Source organism: Dermacentor silvarum, chromosome 9 (genome assembly GCF_013339745.2).
Source record: "Dermacentor silvarum isolate Dsil-2018 chromosome 9, BIME_Dsil_1.4, whole genome shotgun sequence".
Classification (NCBI taxonomy): Eukaryota; Metazoa; Arthropoda; class Arachnida; order Ixodida; family Ixodidae; genus Dermacentor; species Dermacentor silvarum.
The window spans coordinates 128,473,992-128,490,554 of record NC_051162.1 but is presented as its reverse complement, the minus strand read 5'-3'; the positions used below and the strand labels follow the sequence as shown (position 1 = coordinate 128,490,554).

Below are 16,563 nucleotides of genomic sequence, written 5' to 3'. Positions count from 1 at the left end.
GATAGCCTATGCCTAGACAATGAATATGTTGCTGTATGTTCACCTCACTTCAAATTGCTTTGCGAGCTTTTTTTTACCCTGAAACAGACAAACCTGCAGACTTCAGTAACCCTTTCGCAGAGTCTTTTTATCAACGGCGTGTGAAATGCACGTGCATAATATGCGTCTTAGTATTGCTTTTTTTTTTTTTGCAGGAGGAAATGCTAACAACTCATGAAAAAAAAAACTACTCTAATAATTTACAACATTTATTAGGGATGGAAACATCGCCACTTGTATGCAGAGGTCATAAATATATACAGGGTGTCCCAGCTATCACGCAGCACGATTAAAAAAAAAAAGGAAAGGCGGTACGCGAAGCAAACCTAGTGCATATTGTTTCCAGTACAGTGGAGTAGCCGCCAGTAATTTTATTGCGATAGCAATTATATGGACACTCAAAAGCAGATTTCTGCCGTCGGCGTCGCCGTCGCCGTCGCCGTGAGGTTCCGTATGACGTCATTTGGAGAAGAAATCGTCGCCGCGCGCCGAACGCTGTATGTGCGAGTGAAAGGGCGCGAGGGACGCGTCTTTCACGGGGAATGAACGCACGGCGGAGAACAAACGCGCGTTCTGCGCCGTGCTCGCTTAAGAGCTGCAGAAGTAGGCGTCTCTGTTCTCCTTCACAATCACCATGTATGTAGAGCAAACGCGCCTTCTTCCGACGAGCGAGAGGCCGTGGGGGAGGGGGAGGGAAGGGAGGCGACGTTTAGCTGCGGCACGCAGTGCCTATTTATATCAGAGGCTCCGGCAACAGTCACCAACGCCGCACGCATTTTGAGCGAACGCGGGCAAAACGCGGATGGCGTCGACAACAGTTCTGCGTGTTGCCGATGCTGCTGCATGTCCAAGTTTATACAGCTGATAAAGCTAATATCATTACTCCGTATAGCTCTCTACAAGTTTGCTATCGCAATTGATGCTTCACCTTTCAGGTGAAACTGCGACAACTTTCTTGGTTGCCGAGATTTAATTAGGTAATTGTAATTAATTATCTAACTCGAGAAGCACTGTACTAATTGTCAAAGTGTCAATGAGGAGATTGTAGAGCAACACGAAAAACTCCCGATACAGCTTTCTGTTGTTCAATACGTGCTACGTAAATGTGTTTTTCCGAGCGTGAAAGAAGCCCGCGAATACATGCAGAATTGCCACGCGACTGGCCGCTCGAGGCATTGTGGTTGAGTCGGAGAAGGCTTTGACATCGCAGGTTCCTCGTACTTTCCTTCGCACAGGACCAAATTCGCGGGTCCGCAATCGAGACGACACAATGCAGCCGCTTCCGGTGCGACATATGTACACACGCGCTTTGTCTGCATACTTCTTAGTTTAGCACAAACAAATCTGCAGGTACGCGGCAGTGAGCGCAACAAAAGCAGGAAGGCGATCAGTTGTCAGAAGACCAGCAGCGGAGTCATGTTCCGTCTGGTCCGGTGTTGCAGGCAGCGCCGAACGAAACTAAACGATGCGCAAAAAGATCATGGGCCACAGCGCCGTAAGTACAACGCACCGCCAACGATCGCCGGCATGCAGTGGAGCGCGATCGGCGCCACCGTCGCCACGGCCCACCGGTTCTTTTACTCTACTTTTACTAATCTTTCTCGCTTGCCACGTTGCGCCATCTACCAAACTATCGTGAAAACAAAGCACCATGACGGGCCAATCACAGCGCGTTATGTCTTGCCGTTGAAACTGCGCGCCAGTTTGGCTTTGGCCTTGGCTGGCGTGTGGTGTGGATCCCGTCGGGTGCTTCGTGTCTGGCGTAGTTGAAAACTTTGACTGGACATTGTTGCTTCGAACAGGTCGTCAAGCTTCGCTTTGAGATGGACCTTTTATCAGGTATGTGTCCGCTATATGTGTTTCCGTGCCACACGGTGATAACAGCGTGCGTGTCCATGAAACGCTCTTAGACGTTTGCGTGCCGAAGTTCTTTTGTCGATTTCGAAACAACGTGAATCGGCGATCCTCGATCGAATGAGTCGATGTCTTGTGATTCTTTCACGCGGGTATCGTGATACTCGCTTGAAAGCCGAGTTGCAATACGCGTAGAGCATCTCTGCCCGATGGTTCAATGAAGACTGCATAACCATGAAAGCTAAAAATAAATTATTTTCAGCAAGTCATTTATTTTGGGATGCTTGCCATCCATTCAGTTTGGTGCGGCGCATCATTGCGACGGAAGGTAGCTTGGGTTGTGCGAGTATATGATACTGCGAACGCCAATCGAATGATTCTGTTTCGAGTAGAAGCATTCGATTAAAGAATTTGATCATTGATTTCTTCGAATATTAAGTTCTGGCTGAATATAGCTACTGCGATTAGCCGTAGTAAGTGAACCATGTACATTGGTCAACCGGTTGCTTCAAATCTTCATTTATTAGCCAAAAAGCAGCAGCCTTGGTGAAAATTGATTTTTCTCGTCAGATACCTTCTTGGAGCGGACTTCCAATTAACGTGTGTATTGAAGGAATAAGTTTAACATGTCTTCTTGCTGCCTTCTAATTCCACGCTGCTTCTTATGAGCATTTCGGGAAGTTATCAACCTGCAGTATTAATTTGATGCTCCAAGTGTGCGTTTTTCATATATTCGTATTCGATTCCATTCTAAAATGGCATTATACACTTACCGATTATACGTATGTAGTGTGCTCGTGGTTCTTGCTTTCACTTTTTAGTATTATGCTTGTTTGAGCTGAAAGCGTCGTGCTTTATTTAGAATCTAACTTGTAATTAATCACACCCACTACTCCCTCAGTTTGTGCAGAGAGATAGGTAGACCTGCTTTATTTCCAAATACACAAACGGCTCTTTGCCGCGCTTTAGGAGGCCCATGTGAACTGTCGTCCTTGGCCAAGTTGGTTTTAAAAGCGGTGGCGTCTATATCCACCAGCAACCAATAAAGCAAAAGTAAAAATTACACGCGTCAGAAATGCTCTTAACTGTTTAAAAAAAAAAAAGCGAAAATGCAGTTATCATTCAATGCCAGTTTGACTGTAGTGCGCATTAGTCAGAAATATAGAACACAACTTCTGGTAATTTCCTACGATTTGCGTCGAACCTTTTTCGTAACTTTTGACGCTCATGTTGAGTGTGTTATGGGTATCTTGCAGCGCAGCAACACACCGGGTTTTCAAAATTAAGCTTTACGGGATTTTTAAAAATCGCCTGTGGCAGGTAGCATAGTTCTTATCCTTGAGCTGGATTATTCGAAGAGGCGGACGAGAAATCGAAACGCATATTCAACTAATTAACAAAATTTGAGTGATAAACTTCTTAGTTAATTACTTCACGACACATATTGCAATTTACAAACTGAAGCCGGTGAGTGTGCAAGACGCATCCACTTGAAATGAAGTTCCAGGATGATACTAGTTTCGAGATATTATTTCCCAAAGTGTGGGACGAAATACATGGGCGTTCCAGTTACTTTTCTTCTTCACTGTATAAACACCATTTTGGTAAAAAAAAAATAATAAGTGGAACAACAGTGCATTTTTACGGCGAGTTTGATGGCGTGCATATCACGAAACTGGCGTCATCCTGGAAATTTATTCCAAGTGAATATGCCTGACAAGCTCACCGGCTACAAATCGTAAATAGCAATATGCGTCGTAAGGTAATTAGGTAAGAAGCTCATCAGTCAGTTTTTGTTATTTAGTTGAATATGTGTTTCGATTTCTCGTGCTACTAATGTCCGCCACTTCGAATAACCCATCTCAACGATAAGAATTGTGCTACCTGCCACAGGCTGTTTAAAAATTCCGTAAAGCTTAATTTTGAACGCCCTGTATCACAGTGCTTCCCTTAAGTTCAGGGGGGGGGGGGGGGGGGGGTTCATAGGCCGGCGACCAGTATAGCGCGCGCCGAGTCGCACACGCTCGTATATACTACAGGGTGTCCCAACTATTATCATGCACCAAACTTTAAAAATATGCAAATTCCACGTAAGTAGACAGACCCAAGCTTGGTAATGCTTGCTGTCACTTGGAGATACGCAGTTTATTTTTTTTTGCATTCCGCCTAATTATGTAATGGCTTAATTGATCTCTCAAATACTATAGTTAGATGAAAAGTGTCAATGAGAAAATTGTAGGGCAACGTGAAAAAAACACCGCCCAAGCACTCCGTACAGATGGTTCAGCGAAGCTGAAACGTGCGGCCCCGTTGTTTAGCAGTGGTTTAATCCCGATGCTGTATTGAAGCGTTTCTCAATTATTGGTTACTTGTTTGTGTTTCTAGCGGAACGCAAGCGCTAATGGCGGGCGGATGCTGATAACCACGACGCCGAGCTAACTCGAGATATCGAACGCATGCGACAACGGCGAGCCGAGGAGCCGGCGTTGCGGGCAGAGCAGGCACGACGCAGAGAACGACGTCACTAACGGCGCTGCCAATGGCGCGCGCGCTTGGATGCGACGTAGAGAACGACGTAACTGACAGCGCAGCCAATGGAGACGTTTATCGAAACATGGGACGGACGGTTTTTCGTTTCGCCTAGCCATATACAGCTTTCGCTTAGAACTCCCGACGCAGCTTTCTGTTGCTCAATAGGTGCGGCATAAAAGAAGCCCGTGAATACACGCGATATTGCCGCGCGACGGGCCGCTCGAGTTCGCTGGATCGCTTGGGTGCCTAATGCTTCCTCCATGACATTGCAGTATACTGTGGCCATAATCAGTTGGAAATGTTGTATATTTATATTTAATGTTTCAATAAAGAAATAATGTCACCTTATACATCATTGTGGCGATTATAGGTGTGCTTCATATGTTGACAATGCTGTGACTACGTTCCGAGACCGAGATCGTTGCACGCACAATATTTAGGTGCAGCAGCAGTGATTAGTGACGATTGTCAGTGCGTGAGCACGGCACCCGTTTCTTTATCTAGAAAGGAAATTGATTTTCTCAATGGTAGCTGCACGGTGACAGCTGAATATATGTTGACAATGCACGCATGCTAGTCTACCATGTGTTTGGCTGGTTTCTTGTGTGTGTGTGTGGGGGGGGGGGGGGAGGGGCATGTGTTCCTCCGTCTATTAAAGACATCTGAGATTAAATTGTATCTGGAAGTTAGTGCTTGTGCCTCTCGTTTCGTGTTTTTTATTGCGATAACAATTATATAGACACTCCAGTCAGATTGCTGCCGTCGCCGTCGCCGTGAGGTTCCGTATCAAGTCCAATGGCGATAAAATCGCCGCGCGCCGTACGCTGTATGTGCGAATGAAAGCGCGCGTCCCTCGCGCGCTTTCACGGAGAGCGAACGCACAGGAGGGGGGGGGGGGGCGATGTCGTGCTCTGGCACCAACGGCGCAAGGGGAACTGGCGAGTGGCGACTCAGTCTCGCACGCGAAAGGGGGAAAGAGGGAAGGCAGCGCGGGAGGGAGGGGGTGCGGCTTCTATTCTGCCCGCAACTGCGTACTTGTATTTCTTTAAAGCCATCTGCAGACGGCTCATACCTTTGTATGTGCTGTGCTTTCGCCGCTCAGTTTCCGTTGAAGCGATAGACTGCACGAACCTTCGCTTGCTGCTGCTGAGCTTGCTCACGCCAGCGTCTTGACAGCGGTTGTCTGCGGTCGTCGAGTGGGATCTATTCATGTTTGCTTGTGCGCGCTGACACCATGCTTGTTAATTCAGTTAGTAAAGCGAATGTGTCCAAGTTTATACAGACTATAAAACTAGTATCCTTGATCCGTAAATATCTACTAATTTTCTATCTTCGCCTTTCGGGCGAAACTGCGACTTTTTTTGTGCAGCCCTAAAATTCTGTGCTAAAAATCTAAATATCAATTTTGTCCGTTTTAGAATGTCGCAGCGGATGCAATAGTTTACGCAACAATGATGTATCGTTTTTTTTATTATATACGTTGTAAAGCTAGCGCTGCATATAATTTTAAGCATTTTTAAAATGTTATGATCTCAAGAAATCCGGTCCCTGTACAGTCCGTAGATTTGGACTTTTTGTTTGGGATGCAATAAACGTCTCATAAAGTTCAGTGCAGTAGAATAAATGTTTTCCCCTCCCTACCCTTGTACTTATATAGGACAAGCATAGCGGCTTTAAGGCGATTTGTTCCTGCGGTGACAATTAACGACCACGAAAAAGAGACAGGAATAGACATAGTGCTTTCAACTGCGTTTCCTTCTTTTCTTTCTTTTTCCTCTTTTTGACCTGACCCTTGCGCCATATTTAAGGTCGCCAGCGCGCTCAGCACCATGCATGCATCGGGCTGTCAGAAATGCTAGTCCTCTTTCTCATAGCGAGGTTGATGACTTCGACACACAAAGGTCACCTAAGCAGCTATCATATCCGCTTCAGTAATCTATCTAATTAGGTTCTTACGGCTTGCCATACAATACTGGTCTTATCGAAATTTTATTGAGACCCATACATTCTGTCAGTCCAGAGCAATAATTGAAGCCAGCATTTGTACTGCCGGCGTTGTTTCGATGCTCTTATCAGCCAATTGCGCACATGTCAGAGGCACGCAATAAATGATCGCGGTTGTGACAAAGTTCGCAAGAACTTTGTTGACTGTACAGAGCATGTCAACGACTGCACGTGCGCAGTAGGTGAAAGGTAGTATCGGTAACCATATAATGGCCAACGCCATGATAAAATGGTCACCGATAAACTTAAGGTTACATAGCATTCTTAAAAAACCGTGGACTCAACCTAGGGGACGAACATAAAGTTGAACGCAGTTTTGAGCAAACGAAGTGAGTTTTGGCAATTGTTTCTAATTCAAACATCCGTGATGTCAAAGCTGATGTATCGTCGCTGCGATTCGGGTGGGAAATACTTGCATAAACTTTGACCTTCGTTCTCTCCGCTAATAACCAAATGTTTTGCGCCAAATAAATGCAAATTGAACCTTGAAAATGATATGTCAAACTAAATGAAATTTGCGGGTCGCTTCTTAATGTCTCTTTAAAGAGAACATTGACTTTCTATTTCCGCCATAGTGTTGAAAGAAGAAATTTTTGTTCTGGTTTCCCCCCGTTTCCGGTTCAGCGAGCACAGCTCACTTCCAGTTCAACTGTGAAGCGATAAAAATTGCGATTGAAACTGGTTTGAACCGGGTTCTGTTCATTTGCATTTTCTAAGAATAATTGAAGGAAAGCAGCATAAATTTCTCTTGTACAGCAAGAAAATGGTGCTCCTTAGCTGCACGAAAAGATTTTAAAAAGGGTGAGCGTAGTGTTCATGCCGCGAATAGTTAAAGAAAACACATTGTGGAAGCACGCCTAAGAAGCAATACGCAATTGTCCTGTTTTGTTCCGGAGTGAAAAAAAAAAAAAAAAAAGAATCGTAACGCTCTAGTTGCACCTTTGTTTGACTTTTCTCACGTACTGATATTTTGCGCTGTTTCCGCTCAAACCCAGTTCAGTTGCGGTGTTTGCAAAAATAACTTTTTTTTTTTCGATTCAGCTGTGATTAGAGCCCAGTTGTGTTACTACAGGGGGCCGAATATGACATTTTTCGAGTACGACTAGTAGGTTTCGAATATTCAAACGCAGGCGAATTTATTTATAGCAGATATATTTATCTCATCATAATTAGGTACCACTCCTGTACTTGCTTGTGCGAAAAAGACAGCTAACTATCAAGAACAAAGGATCAGTTTTAAACACAGGATCACTAAATTTCACTAAAAATATGCGCGAATAGCCTGTTAACAACTTTAGACCCTGGTAGCAAACAAGGTTTCCAAGTTCCAACAAAGAAAAGCTGCTGTATGACTAGCTTACTAAAAACGGGAAATAAATGGTTGCTGAAAAAAAAAAAAAAGATCAGAAGGTGGGGTGGGAAAAAAAAGAAAGGTGCCAATTGGCACACAGGCCTTTGTGCCATAGACACATGCAAAATGGCGGCCGCTTGCAAATAAAACGTGAGAGGTTGTAGCGTAAAAGATAAAAAAATATACTTAAAGATAGACTTTTGCTTGTACAAGCAAAAGTAAACACTACATTAAGTTCGCAATCAAGGGGCATCCGCTTGGAACGAACTTTGAAGATGTCATCAGTTTTGGGGTATCATTTGCCGAAGTTGGCGACAAAATACATAGGTGTCCCACTTACTTTTGTTCTTCAATGCGTAAAACGACGTTTTCTTTAAATATTAACTGGAACAAACAACAGGGCATATTTTCCGCTATTTAGGCGGCGCAGATGTCGAAACCGGTGCCGTTCTTGCTATTCTCTTTAGGTGGATATGCCTTGCAATTTCACCGACTACAACTCGTAAATTGCTATATGTTCCGTAATGTAATACACTAAAAAGGTAATTTGGGATTTTTGTTAATTAGTCGAATATGCATTTCGGTTTCTCGTGCGAGTAATGTCCGCCGCTTCGAGTAATCCAGCTCAAGGAATACAGTTACGCTTCTACCACAGGCGATTTTTTTTCTCATTTTGTAAAAAAACACCCCTTATATGTACACTATTCGGAACTACGCTTTCTTCGCGGTCATAAGTTTCATTGCTGTTGTGCCTATTTGACGGCCATTCGCTTCTTTTTTCAGCCATGGTAGCCGATATGATGCTTTCTTTCCCTTTGTTGGTGTACGAGCGAATGTCGAACCGCAAAGACTGGAGCGACGTCGTCGCCATGAAGGGCGCACGGGAAGTGCTAAGAAGAGTCATGTACCCGGATGACGCCACCCGGCGGTCACTGTACGCGTCGTGGCTGAGGGTCGTCGCCTCCAGCAGATGGCAGGAGTCGTTCGACCACCTCATGCTCGAGTGCGTGGCCGCCACGCCGTCGCCGACTGCCCCCAGGAAGCCGCTGTTCGCCAGCATCTACAGAGTCCGGGACGTGATGGACCTGCCGTTCCCGGGTGTTTCACAGCCCGTGCTGAACCTCCACAAAATTCCCACGCTCTTTGCACGCAATCTCGAGGACGTCGAGCCGCTCCCTTCGTCACCTGGGTTCGTCGACTTCCTCGCCGACCTGATAAGGAAGAGTCGCAGCTCTCGGGCGGCCCTGAACGAGGCCGGTCTGATCATCGGCTTCTACAACCTGGCGCTGGCCGTTGTCGCAGCCAAGCCCGTGAGAGAAGTGCAGGACTTCTTCCGCACCCGGATGAAGAGTGCGCTGGCCTCGTCTGTGCCCACGTCGTTCGAGGGAGACGTGTTGGTCCCCAGCGGCAGGTTCCTGACCGAACTGGCCCGCAAGACGTACTCGGCCGAGGGAGAGGTGAAGCCTTACATCGTGCTCCTGGTGCTGGGTCAGTATGCATACCACGTCAACGCATCAGAAGCACAGCCCAGGTAACGAAATTTACAGTTAGCGCTGTGCGGGCCTGCTTTGAGCTTACAGAGTGTCCCAGGCATGCTGTTAACTTATATACGGTTTGCATGGAACCAACGAGTTTTCTCTTGAGTTCTATTTCGCCACCAGGGCAGGTATTCTGTAAGAGTCCACCTAGCGGACTTGACTATTTTGTCTGCTGCTGAAGTGCTGATTGGCTGTGGCGCCTGCCTGCTGCGGACGCTGACCTCAGCCTTGGAAAAATTCTCGGGATGACACCAGTTTCGAGATATTAATTCCCGAACTTTGCGGAGAAATGCATTGGCGTTCCAGTTAAGTTCTTAAGAAAACGTCGCTTTATGCATTGAAGCACGAAATTAACTGGAACGCCAATGCATTTCTCCGCAAAGTTCGGGAATTAATATCTCGAAACTGGTGTCATCGCGAGAATTATTTCTAAGTGAATCCGCCTTGCGAACTCCACGGATAAAATTTGTAAATTGCAATATGGGCCATCAGGTAATTAGTTAAAAACCTAATTCGTGAATTTTTGTTAATTCGATTATGAATTTAAATTTTTTGTGCAAGTAATGTCCGCCTCTTCGGGTAGACCAGCTCATTAACTAGAATTGGCCACAGGCAACCTTAAATAAATTTTGAAAGTGTTCGCTGAAACACCCTGTATAAAATCACACGGCCCTTTTCACGGCGCTGCGAGTCAAGCGCGGAAAAATTGCACAGGAAATTGAAAATGAGTAAATATTTTCGGACGCAATTTAAACCGTTCACACCGGAAGACACGCCTTTAATTCAGAAGGTAAATACTTGTTTATTTACCCTACTCTAATTATAGCACACAAAAATTATTCGGGGGGGGGGGGGGTAGAGCGTATTCTGTAAGAGTCCACTGAGCGTACTGTCCATTTCGGCTGTCGCGATTGGCTCCAGCTGCACGAGCGAGAAGGAGCCAGTCAGTCTACTTGCTCGTGCAGCTAGAGCCAATCGGCGTCAGCCGAAATGGACAGTCCACTAGGTGGACTCTTATAAAATACCTCTCCTGGTGCCGGTACAGGTCTGATCACCGAACGCCGTAAGTCTCGTAATCGTATTTCCTACAAGCATTTTTGACAGCTTGGCTACTTCAGGTGGGACACCCTGTATGCATTATCTGAAGAAAACCTGCATTATCGGTGCGCCTCCTTCTTCAGTGATCCTCTATGAGCGCATACTAGAGCACTACTCCTTTTCTGATATGAATGCCTTATGGCGGGACATCTTGGAGACTGACAGGGTATTCCAAAAATGCATTCGAAGTACCTTAAATATAGGGAAAATGCGATAATTAAACGATATCAGTGTGATTGATTTTACCACAGAGACATACATTTTAAAACGACTTGACGTAGTAATGTATCAAGTAATTCTGCAGATTAGACTAATGAGCTTTTTGCGGTAGATTGTGATGCAGGACTTGAAGCCCAAATTTTTGAGGTGACAGGCATCGGCGGTGTTTGCTTGCCGAAAATCGTAACATGGCAGTGTGAGCGGGCATACCTGCTCTGAACGCCGCCGGAGCCTGTAGCCTGGCTCGTATCAACGAAACAAACTTGAGAAATATCAACAATGTACGCGTTTGTGGTCGCCACTTTATTACAGAGAATACTTATGAATATCAATAATTTAAGGAGTTCTTTTAATTTTCCACCGACGTTAACAATCGTAGCCGCGGTGTTCTTCGTAGTTAGTAGCAAGTGACGTTCGCGAGCCCCTTTCTCCAGTGCTGACATGCTACTGCGCAAGTCGGCTCTTGTGTATGTCGCTGATGAGAGGAGACTTAGACTGGAGTGAATGCGGTTAGTTTATTCACGATGCGCACTCGGCGCGTTCTGAACTCGGTCTCCCCCAGACCCTCCACTATAGGTCTGCTTATAACCCCCGCTGCACAGGGTCCTCTCCAGGTCATCCATTACTAACCCGAGCAAGGGTCACGGTCCCCCGGTTGAGGCACGCCACAGGAACGCCTCAAGCCGTCGCGATGCAGGACCACCGCAATCGTCGGGCCATGGCGCTCAGCAGAGTCGCACTCCGTGGTGCGCACTCGAGTCATACATCGGAGTCCCACCGCTCGTTGGGTAAACGATCGTTGCCGCAGCGGCCCGTGTCCCCCGCAGTGGTTCGCGTCCGCCGCACGGATGTGCAAGGTGCTGACGGAGACGTTCCGGCCAACACTGCTACGTCAGTTCGAAGGCGCGCTTCCCGGAACACCACGCCGGAGCAAGCCGCGACCCGTGCCAACCAGCGCATTCCTCCAGCAGGCCGCGGTTTCGGTTACAGAAGCCACCCAACATCGACGTCTGTGCCACTGTTTTCACATATCACCGGCGTCGCGTCGCTCAGCCCGACAAGCACCATCCATTTTTCTGGGGAGGCCGAAGAGAGTATAGTTGACGTAGAAGCAAACGAAGAAATTGGGCGTTTTAGAAGAAAGGATGCCCCGTGGCCAGATTGGGAATAGGCAGATTGACACTTGGTCTATGGCGGTACGTTTGCCTTACTTCAAGGACTTAGCTTATTTTTACAGCGTTACCTTTTCTTAGCTAGTTGCTCAGTTTTGCCCCGTCCGTAGTGTTGGGCCGATCCCGGATATAATGCGGTGTACAGTTTCCATTAGTGTGCCTGTTTGTTTGCTGTGGCGTGAAGTGCCGCTGGGTGTGTGCCATCATCGTAACCTCATCATCGCCATGCACTCGTCGCCATCCCATTGTCACCATGCCGTCTTCGTAATGCAACCTTCGTCGTTCCATGGACGTCATGCATTCGTTGTCACACCGTTGCGATGCCGCCGTGGGTGTTGCATCATCGTCATTCCAGCTTAGTCAGACAATTCTCGTCACGCTGTCGTCTTTATAATATCTTCATCTTTGCTGGTGAAGATAGGCTCACCACTGTTGCAGAGTTATTGCTCTGCGCAGGACGTGCTACATGTATCGGATCTTTCTCTAATGTTGTCGCCAATTCTAAAGCGAAAGAATGTTCTCTAATCAGGTTCTGTACACAACGCAAATAATGTACATTATGGGACGTGCACGAGCCGCGGCGATTACCTTGCAATGTACCATAAGTCATGTACAAAATTTATGTAGCCGCCGCATTTGACCCGCAGATCAGATTTCGGCGGCCGTTGACTGTGGTCGCCGCTATCGTTGGGCTTTGTGTGTTGTTTGCTTTGGTAGGCGCAAGTTCGACCAATAAAGAGTTAATTTTGAGCCTTGTTCTTCACCGTCACAACGTCACATCATTACATCTGGTAGATGTGCTGGGTATTGAACCAGTACCTCTCGCGTGACATTTCACGCCCGTGACTCAAAGAAATCCTCTAACAGAGTCTTATTTTTCTCTATTCCTTATTTCAGCGCCGACGTGAGGTTCCTGGAGGAAGGTTTTCTGACGCCAGCCAAGTTCGGTCACCTGGACATAATACACCTCCTGTACGTCGTGCAAGAGAAGACTGCGCTCAGCGCCAAGGTGCTCAACCGCATCTTGCGTGATAGCCACTCGCAAGAGGCAGACCTGTCTAGCCAGCGCGTTCGCGAGTTCCTGGCAGACGCTGACGAGCCGATGCAGCGAACGAGGCCGTGGTGCCGCACAGCCAGCGTTTGTTTCTTCCTAGACCTCAACCTGTGCGATCACGTGGACTACGCCATGAGGCTGACGGCGTTCGTGGCGCCCGACCCCAACGACCTGTTGTGGCAGAGACCGGAGTTTGCCGATGTGCCAGCGGGACGAATGAAGGATGCTAGACTCTGGGCCCGCAACTTCAAGCGAGCCTTACGGAAGGGAAAGTACGGTACAGGTCCCAGGCTGGACCAGTAACGAGTTGGTACGATTTGAGAAACCCACCGCTAACGCTCTGCGGCCTTTCAGACATTCTCTGTAGCCACGTCACTAGACTGCCTAGTCAAGCATCAAGGGGATGCTGGAACATTCCACCTTGCCCCAAGCTTAATGCAGCCGTTATGCGAGTCTGGTGATCAAAGCCGCCCGATTGCCAAATCCAGCATCAAAACATGCCGGAATGTTTCACACTGAGGCTTCAAGCACCTTGCCTTATATACCTTCATGTAACCCATTTGTATTTTACTTAGTGTCGCAGTTCCACTGCCAAGTCCACATCGAGAACACACCGTGGGACCTTTCACCTTAAGAACTGTTCCTTGGGATCGTGCAGCCTTTCAAAAACATTTTGTTGCGATGCCATACCAGTGCCAAGTTCAACATCAATAGTATACGCCGCAATATGGTGTTTCGAAGCTTTCCCTTGTTTCTAGTTTTCATGAAACCCTTTTTGGCACTTTCTGTGTCGTTGTCATTCGAGTTCCAACTCCAGCAAAGAGATAATGCTGGAATGTTTTATCTTTGAACCTTTCATTTCAATTAAAAATACAACTACTGCGTTCTAGCCAGTCTTTTTGCAGTTAATAAACGAAATGCAAATGTTAACTTTGTCGTTCCCTGGTTGGTGGTTGCATGCAACAGACGTTACGGCTGCGGGAAAATTTTTTGCTTGGTTTGACTCCAGCGGATTTGCCCAATGTGAAGCAGCCGACAATGATGAGAGCTTCCGGCGTCAGCCGTGCCACTTTCCGGTATCGACCGCATATACAGTAATATGGTAAGCTTCTTCCTTGCACTTGCTTCGTTCCGCAAGTCGGGAAGACTTACCTACGCTAAGTCAATGCATGTGCGAACGGACCTTCGGGGCTCACGATTAGAAACCACATACAAGTCGCTACGGGCGTATTTCTCGCGTCAAGCATCGAGCCGCCATGTTTCACCCCTACACCCTAGACACGGTTACTTCCATAGAAGGGCTTCTAGTTGCGATAGCAATTATATGGACACTATCCAAGCGCATTCCTGCCGTCGCCGGGATGTTCCCGATAAAGTTAAACACGATAACATCGTCGCCGTACGATGTATGTAGTCGAATCCACGACCTCTGGTGCTAAGGCGGAATTAATTAAGGCGCAGTTAATTAAAATTGTTAATTTAAGCGCTCGAACCCACGACCTTTGGTGTTAAGACGAATATAATGAAGGCACAGTTAAGGTAGCGTCAATTAATGCACTCGAACCCACAACCTTTGGTGGGAGAAAACAAGTAATAAGTAACAACGCATTCGAATGAGAATGTCAAGTAATTTAATGAATGTCTCTTGAGCGCGCGGGCTTTCGCCTCACCTTCTTTGGCGTATGCTAAAGTGACTGTCATGTTGATTTGTTACCCTCAAGGCGCGAGGGTATTAATGAGGGGAGTGGTAAAGCGGGAAGTGTAATGAAATACGAAAAATAAAATAAACAATCTAGCATATTAGTAATTCCCAAATATACAATCTTATGTAATGCCTAGCCTAATAGCTTGCAAGTACGACAAATAATGTGAACAAAATAAGATCTTCATAATAATGGCTTCCTTATTCGTTTGCAAGTACGGCAAATAAACGAAATAACATGTTAATAATTCCTAGTTATGCAATGGAGACAATTTCACCGGGTAGGTGGTTCCACTGCCGTGATGATCTGGGAAAAAATGTTGACTGAAAGTGTTAGTGCAGCCTGCTTGAATTCCGACATTATTCGCATGATCGATGCGGCTCGACATGTAATGAGGCCGGAAATTGAAGTTCCTCTGAAGGGACGAATGGTAATAAAGTTTGTGAAACAGGGTCAAACGTGCTGTTGTTCGACGAGATGCACGGGATGGAAGAGAAAGATTATTTTTAATTGATGTTTTTCTAGCGAGCCGACGGCGTATGCAGTGAGGACGATGAAATCACGTAGATGGAATGACGTCGATAGAACGACAGAATTTTTGTGCTTACGATTCGCTTACCGTAAGACTTAAAGTAAACATCTCAGGCCAATGTAGAGAGAAATCAAGCGAAGCCTGATGAACGCGAACGTCTCCAACATACCTTGGAGCCGGCCACTGTTAGCTGACCTAGCGCGGAAATACGTTCCGAGTTCCGAGCCAAACCACCGCCGCATGCTTTCGAAGATATCGCGCCGATCACGTCGAGTTATATGGAGCCATGGCCATATACAGCAACTACACGATCACCGACAGTGGGGCTCTTCGATTATCCGTCCCCGACAGTTCCGGACTGCCCGAAGCAGCGCTTTCAGCCAATGAGCGTTGCGTGTGCAGCTTCTCGGACAGTCGGGGACTGTCAGAGACGGATAATGGAAGAGGCCCAGTGCAGCGCCATCGGTGCCACCTAGAGATGGGCAAAACGGCTCACTTCAGTGAGCGGCTCAGCACACTGAAATGAACCGGTTCATTTGAACGTCTCACCGGTTCACTTAAACGTGTAACCTGTGTTATGCATATTCTATAGTTATCTGGCTTTGAAAAAAACGATATATGCATAATTTAATAACCGTGTTATTGGTATTTTCGCTATGTTTAGAGAATATTTTTACATATATTAGAAGCGTGAATTTTTAGTTGTAATGAAACTTTGTTTTCTGATATTGGGGATAAAATGCTTATGATACTGTAACAGGCAGAATGCGAACTACTTTGTTTAGAAAAAAAAAAAAAATATGTGACTTCACCGTCATTACAGAAGCTTGTCTGTTTTTGTGGTACTTTAAAATCAACTTTTGTCATAATAAGAACACAAAATGATTGTACATTATGTTTCAATTTTATTCATTTATTCACATACGTCCGTTCACTATAATATGAGTAAGCTGTAACGCCATGCAAAATGAATGTATAGATCATTTCTTGAAGTACAATACAAAAATCATACGAAATATCCACAAAACTGCCGCACGTACCTTTCGTTTTTTTTTTTTTTTTCTTGAGTGCACGCGCGATACTGGCGATCATGCCATCATGCGCCAGGACAAAGAAAAAAAAAAGAAGTTCTATTACAACACACCAGATCATTGGACTCGTTTTAATGACGTGCTAATATTTTTAATACACGTTCAGAAAATGCACTGAAGTGGATGTCATGGGAGACATTTTCATGACTACACTATTAGCACAAATGAAGACCAGGACGTAAACTGTACGTTCGCCTGTTGTCTTTAAAGACACGGAAGACCATCTCCGAAGTGTTATTGGACCAGCGCACGATGTGCGATCGGTGAGAGTCGTGAGACACCGTTCGAACAGCAGCAGGCAACGAACGGTACCATCCATTGCCAATTAAGGCTTCTTCTCCCCTCGGTGGCATCGGGTGTCACACCATAGGACACA

The 16,563-nt window shown here is 46.2% G+C and overlaps 1 protein-coding gene across 1 annotated transcript; it reads left to right on the top strand.

Annotated features, from left to right (window-relative positions):
• Positions 1 to 1,758: 1,758 nt before the first annotated feature.
• Positions 1,759 to 13,832, top strand: LOC119464282 (uncharacterized). The gene is made up of 3 exons (XM_037725188.2): positions 1,759 to 1,878; positions 8,564 to 9,311; positions 12,705 to 13,832. The coding sequence occupies exons 1-3, from the start codon at positions 1,863 to 1,865 to the stop codon at positions 13,162 to 13,164; spliced, it is 1,224 nt and encodes a 407-aa protein (XP_037581116.1). The 5' UTR covers positions 1,759 to 1,862; the 3' UTR covers positions 13,165 to 13,832.
• The last annotated feature ends 2,731 nt before the right edge of the window (positions 13,833 to 16,563 follow it).

What these genes read in the sequence shown, in the direction of transcription:
- LOC119464282 (XM_037725188.2), top strand. An exon ending in GCATCAGAAGCACAGCCCAG is followed by an intron (nt 9,312 to 12,704) that starts GTAACGAAATTT and finishes TCCTTATTTCAG; the next exon opens with CGCCGACGTGAGGTTCCTGG.